Consider the following 6,808-nt stretch of genomic DNA (forward strand, 5'->3'; position numbering starts at 1 on the left):
ATTTTAGCTTTTAATTAAATTTGGTAAATGGTACAAACATGCGCACACAATTATCTTTCTGTGTTCTTCATTTTGTCTACTTTATTTGTCCTGGACATTATGCTTATGTGTGTGTGATTCTGGTGTTCTTCTCCAGTTTTCCTACACTGGGTCAGATGGTGTTCCAGTCCATATAGTCCAGTTTAACTTCTTGAAGCTGCTGAGTGTCACAGCCAAGCAGACCTTCACCTACAACTGCCTCAACTCTGCCGCTTGGCTGCACACCGCCACCTACGGCTATGAACATGCACTGCGCTTCAGAGGCAGCAACGGGGAGGAGCTGACACACGAGAACACACATTACATCAATGCACTGTACGACGGGTGTCAGGTGAGTAATACAGATATAAGTATTGAGTGTGAACACATACACCCACACGTTTTCTGATTGTGTGATTGTGTTTCCCTCCCACAGACACGCTCAGGGCAGGAGAGGACTGTGTTGGAATTTGACGCTCCGCTGTCCAACACGCTCCCCATCGTTGACGTGGCTGTGTCCGATTTTGGAAATGGGAACCAGAAATTTGGTTTCCAAGTTGGCCCGGTCTGCTACAACGGCTAACCGAGCCAGTGGAGCTTACAGCAAGAGTAATTTAATAGGAAAAAGAGCCATGGACACTTTTTACATGCAGGGAGAAAACTACATTCCAGACTTACCTGGTGCCACATATTTATAAGTCGATTTACCTACAACAGTGTTCCTTCATCTAAACATGAATTCTTTTATACACACATTCATTCGCTCAAACTCATTAATTCATACATTCATCTTGTACTTTCTCACAGCTGTCTCACATACTGTTTTTCAAGAAAAGTGCACACATTTATTGACTGCCAAACCTTCAGTAACCTCAGTTACACTGTTTTTTTCCTCTCTCCTCTTTGTAGGAGTGAGTGGTGCTCTCGCAGATTGATCCATGTCTACTCATACACTTATTGATCTGTGCAGCCACTTCCCATACATACATAATCATACACAATCTTTCCTGATATTACGATCAGTGAATCACTGTCAAAAATACTTAGACATCATATTTCAGCAGCATTCACCTACCATGTTGTTCTGTGTCATCATCAAACCTCAATTTGTTGTGTTGTTTTTGTTTGTTGTTGTAATTTTGTTGTTATAATTATCTGTTATGTGATGTATATTGGAGTGTAAGTCATCATGGTGCTATTATGTAGCTCCCTGCGGAGTACATTTCTTTGTAAAAGGGAACAGGGGCAGTGCATTTTTTTTTTTTTTAATATTGTGAAGCCTTGTTTTATATTTTTATTTCTACGTAACAAACCAAACTGTGGTACATGATTGCCTCAAGGTCTTTCTGTGCATAGTTGTGTGGGGAAGTGACTGAGTAACATATTTTAATAAAAGTACATAATGTACATTTAAGTTAATATGATGAGATTTAGTTTTATTGAATGCAAGTGTTGAGGAAAGATTACAGAAGCGGGCAGACACACCTGCTGCAGCTCTCCAACCAGGACAGGCCCTCGTAGGTATGCTCTGTTTTAGGTCTGCACTTTGATGTGTTGTTCTAGACTGCGTGATAAACACACATAATGCATGTCAAAACTATTTTTAGGGATGGCAGTGCTGGTTGGTTATTTGGTTATCTGATCCACCGCTGTGGCCCAGACTGAAATAGCTCAACAACTACTGTTTGCATTTGATCTTGACCTTGTTCCCACTATTCATATAGCATTTTAAAGATGGTTATAGGATGCATGATGATCACATATAATGCATTTGAAACACCTTTATCAAAATTAAAATCCTATTACTACATTTTGAACCAACCATCTCCAAATTGCTTTAAGTGTAGAATACGGGGAGTTTAAATTGTCAGGGTTGGCATGAATAACTTCCTCAGGTCAACAGTACACAGGACTAAACTGGTTTTTAAATTAAAAGGTCCTTGTACTTGCTTTTAAAAAAATATCAGATTAAGTTGGAGAGCATTCCTTAATGTCTGGCAGAGGCCTCGACTTTGGTTGACATGAAGCCAGGTTTCTCATCATTTTCCACTGTCAAGTAAAATATTGTATTGAGGGTGTGTATGTGTGTGTGTGCTCTGCAGTTTGAGCAGAGTATCCCTCTCTCCCTGCCCCAGTCTTCCTTCGTCCACCTTTTATGGTGACCCTCAACTCTCCCTGTTCTTCTGTACACCGACATCTGGAGTACATGTAACAGGGGGTATTTCCAGTGATGGTGAAACTTTAATGAGAGGAAGCGCATGAACGCAGCTCATCCAGGAGCGTTTAGCCGCTAATTTTCAGCGATGAAATATAGATGACATGACATGAAAGACAGGCACATCATGTTTAACTACACGCAGAGTGGGACCTAGCTTGGGGGATCGGCATATATGTCCTCTTTGAAGTGCAACACAGCCATTCGTTAAGAAAGTATAAGTCCAGTACTTAAATAATTTATTCATTTTTTTTTATACTTAAGAGCCATTGTACACGGAGAAAATGGAAAAGCGAAGCAAAAGGTAAAAGAAAAGTTTAATCTCATCCTTCATTTGAGCTGAAGTCACTTGAGATGTAGCTTTGATAGCAATGTCGGTTTGTCTGTCATGGCCGCTGGTCCAAAATTTTTTCAACAACTATTAGATAAAAAAGAAAAATGTTGTGTAGGCACTTAGAGAATGAAACGATAGCTTTGGTGGTTATCTAACTCGAACCAGGTCCCAACAGTCGATCAAATTTTCATGCTAATAGGTTGAACGTTAGCCATATGCTAATGAATAGCATAATTTACGATGCAAACGCTAGCTTCCGGCTCGGCAGTTAGGTAAGGCGGAGAAGCGATAATAGAGAGTGCTGTGGTTTTCAAACCACAACACTCCAACACTGGACCTAGCCCAATGTGGTTTCGAGTTTTTATGCCTCCGCGCCTGCAATAGCCAAGGCCAGTTGTTACTGAGCCATATTATACTGATCATGGATGGTTAACAAACTTTGAGGCATACCATCGCTATTTTTTTGCGTTTTCACCAAGGGGGGAGTTGTAGGTTTCAGCGGTGAGGATCGGCTGCCGCTGGGGTCTGGCTCCAGAAGCGAGCAATTCTCCATTGACCCCATGTTAAAACAGCCAACTTTACAGCATAAAAAAATATATTTACAGCCTGGTACATTTTTAGTTTTTGGTCTCTATTAATAGTTTCCACCTCCGCGAACACTGTGGGGGGTGATTTTTTTTTGTACCACAACCGTTTTAGTGTTATTTAGGCTTAAAATTCTTATATAAATTAGGGCGTGGTTACGTTGAGTGACTGCCCCATAGACAGGCTCTGGCAGTTGGCTCTTTGCGAAAAGATCGGCTGGGCTAGGCGGCTACATCCAGAGGCCTCCGGCTACCTCCGGCGGTTGACAGGGGCTGCAGTGTCCGTGTTTGTTTGCCAATGTTCGGATAGGTTTTTGTGACAATATGGCTTGTTGTAGTGTGGACTGTATTAACCAACCGTCGTCGGTAAGTAAATTTCTCACCATTTTACCTGGATGCTTGCACTAATTAGCATGTATTAGCATATTTTACCGCTGGCTTATGACTTCATTGCCGATTTATGGTCGCTGCTGATACAGATAGAGGACCGAAGCAGCTAATGTTAGGGGCGCTGTTGCGGTGTGTTCCGTGCTCTCAGAGGGGATACTAGGCTACAATTTTATTTCGTCTCATTTTTCTGTTTAAAAAGTCCGACATTGCATGGACAGAGCAGCCACCGTCAGTAAGCGGCTGCTGTTGTTTGTGTGCTGCTGTAACTGTAAGTGGGTAGTGGATGGAGGCAGCGGTGAAAGCCGGTAAATATTAAATATTTTAATATATTATTATTTTTTTTTGTTATAATTAATAATAATAATAATAATAATAATAAGATTAGATCATGATCAGTCATGTTTAAAACACAGCAACAACATTATGATCTCTGTTGTATGCTGTATGTCGCGGTTACACGGGGTCGAGCTAGTCGGGTCGGACTCGGGGACTGTCGTGTGGTGGATGTAGCGTGTAGCTGCCGCTTAGCTTGTTAGCCTAGCTGATTAGCCTTAGGCTAGCTCGGTTGCTCCGATCTAAGTGGCCGAGTTCTCGGCCGGCTGACCCATAGAGTAACCGCCTCTACGCCAGATATGGAAAGTACACTCCCACTAAAATCCAAGATGGCGCAGCTCAAATGCCCATGGTTTGGTCACAAAACCGACTCCCCGAAACCAGTGGGTGACGTCACGGGTGCTACGTCCATGTTTTATAGTCTATGGTTTTCACATAACAAAAGTTTCCCTAGTCTGAAAGTGTATCCTAAAGAGTCTCTGTCTCGTCTGGGATTTTCCAGTCCAAATCTGAAAAATTTAAGTGTGGTGGTTTTGGTGATTTGGAAGTGAATTCCTGCTTTCATTCATTTACTATTGTGAAATTTCAGTGTTTTTCACATCTACAACACATGAAACCAGATCTAACTCAAAAACCACTATAGTTAGACTTATGAAATACGGACCGCATTAACCCAGAGAAGCAACAGTCAGCCTTTTTTAATCTGTACTTTATGTTTTACATGTATCGGGTCTAGTGGTTTTTGAAGTGGATCTGGTCTGGTGTGGTCTGGATGGGGAAAAAGCAGTGAACTCGTCCTTTTTTGTGTTTTCACTAATATAATAAAGGTTTCACAAATCTAAAACCAGTTATTTGCTCACTAGTTCTATAGTGTAACTTAATGAGGCCAAAACCAACAGTACTATCTCACATCCAATCTGTCGCTCACAAGTACACCCACATCCCCATTAACTAACTGTGTATCTACTGCCTGTGTGGACGTAACAGATAATCATCCTGTTCTCCAGCTCCTCCTTCCCAACGCCCCCTCTTTCACCTTCTTCAAGACAGTTGTCCTCTACAGTTGGTGCCTGTGTGGTTTTCCTCAGCATGCGGCTAACACCAGCACTGTGTTCTTCTTCCACAGCTAGAGGGGATTCAGTAACTCCAGACCTGCCATTACAGAAGTCCATAGCCCTGAGGCTAAGTAAGGGAGGTGTACAGTCCCCAGTGGTACGTGGGGTAGACGTCAGAGTCTCCTAAGTGCTCTGCAGGGTCACAGCGAGTTTTGATTTTTTATGCCTGGGGTGAACGAAACCTGGGCCAAGACAGGGGAGACCTGAAGGAGAGAAAAGGATGGTGATGGGTCGACCTGAAGTCCTTTGTGTGCTGCAGCTGCTGTTTACGGTCTACTCGTGCAAGGTAAGTGGACACTGTGCCCCCTCCTCTGAGTCTTTATTTCTGTGTTGGAACATGGAGTTTGTCTGACAAGCCAAAAGTATTGCAGTTTCCCAACTTCACATCAGATGTTGAGGGAGAAAGTTTATGCAGTCTAATTTATAATCTTGTCATATGGAGAGATAAAGTCCTGTCTTTTTTTTGTCTAATGGCAATTTTTAACTGAATGATTTGTGCTGGACCTCAAAGTGCAGAAAAAGTGAAGTTCAGGGTAGTAATGCTCTTTCAGTTTTAATATATGAAACACGCATTTGTTTGCATGGGAAATGTGTTTACTGTAAATCTCCCAAAAACATGTCTTTTGGAAAATTTCCATTTGCTGGATCTCAGAAAGATCCAGGGTGGAGGCAAAGCCTGTGTCTAAAGCAATGAACAGCTTCATGGATCCACAGCATAAGAAGGACTCGATAAATATAATATTTGCTGGTGTTTAACGCCACTCAGTTGTCATATCAGCTCTATTGTGCTCCTCCATCACCCAACAACTGTGTTACCCCTAAGTGCTGCTGATTGAAATATTCATGTTAGCTCAGCATATTTGCTGAGGGTTGTTTTATGTATAATCCATGTGTATCCTGGGGGCTCTTTACAGAGATAGGGAAGCATGATCGTGTAACCACTGATGAGAACAAAGGCACAATAAAACACTTAGTGATGGTTAGTTGAATCGTCGACACAGAATCGCTCCAGGCGTGAAACACAGAACAACCATGTTCTTTTGTAGTTGTGTTGCAGTAAAGAGATGCTCATCTTGATGTACCGCCATGAGAAACGCTCTCACACATCAGCTATTAACACCAATGCTCTGCAGGAGGTCTTGGACACCTCCGCCCTCTTTAACAGCTCAAAATACACATTTAAAATTGTTTCATCATCTTGATACTTCATGATATTACCCAGTTCTATGATTATTGTTTTTGATTATTATCTTGAACTGATGACATGTTGCAGAAGTTCACAACAGAAAATGACAGTATTTGAGCTTGTGGTCTCAGAGACCCCGCTGTAAAAGGTTAAATACAATGGATTTTTAATATACTCTATATAATGTAGGTGATTGGTGTTGACAGTACTTTTACACAGTGCTGTGCTTCCAAATCCCTAATAAGTCTATTTGGATTTCTTTTATTGTTGTTTTTACAGAGTTTTACAACGCATTTGTTCATGTGATGGGTCTCTACTTTGCCCCATAATAACTGAGGTCACTGTATAGGATAATATACTGTACATTTATTTGTCTGTGAATATATTCAGTTTGGTTAACACACTGAACATTTAAATACACAGACTATATAACATGTAAAACATGAAATATTTTCTTCTTTGGTGTAATATAGTTCTTTGTGGTTGTTTCCATATTTTGTAAAAAGGCAGGCTCAGTTTGTGGCAAAAGGACACAACAAAGTGACAAAGTAAAGCATATTATATAGTTTTGTATAGTTTATATTATTTTTTTAAACCCAACTGCAAAATCTATACTAAGAAAACTATTAAACA

At 41.1% G+C, this 6,808-nt stretch overlaps 1 protein-coding gene across 1 annotated transcript in view; it reads left to right on the plus strand.

Annotated features, from left to right (window-relative positions):
* LOC121181194 (collagen alpha-1(XI) chain-like) overlaps positions 1–1,437 on the plus strand; it is a 33,022-nt gene extending 31,585 nt beyond the window's left edge. Inside the window, exons 65-66 of the mRNA XM_041037029.1 lie at positions 137–370; positions 455–1,437. Of these exons, the coding sequence (XP_040892963.1) occupies positions 137–370; positions 455–601 (381 nt within the window). The 3' untranslated portion in view covers positions 602–1,437. The remainder of the gene's footprint in view (positions 1–136; positions 371–454) is intronic.
* Positions 1,438–6,808: the final 5,371 nt, after the last annotated feature.

This window comes from Toxotes jaculatrix, chromosome 4 (assembly GCF_017976425.1).
Source record: "Toxotes jaculatrix isolate fToxJac2 chromosome 4, fToxJac2.pri, whole genome shotgun sequence".
Lineage (NCBI taxonomy): Eukaryota > Metazoa > Chordata > Actinopteri > Toxotidae > Toxotes > Toxotes jaculatrix.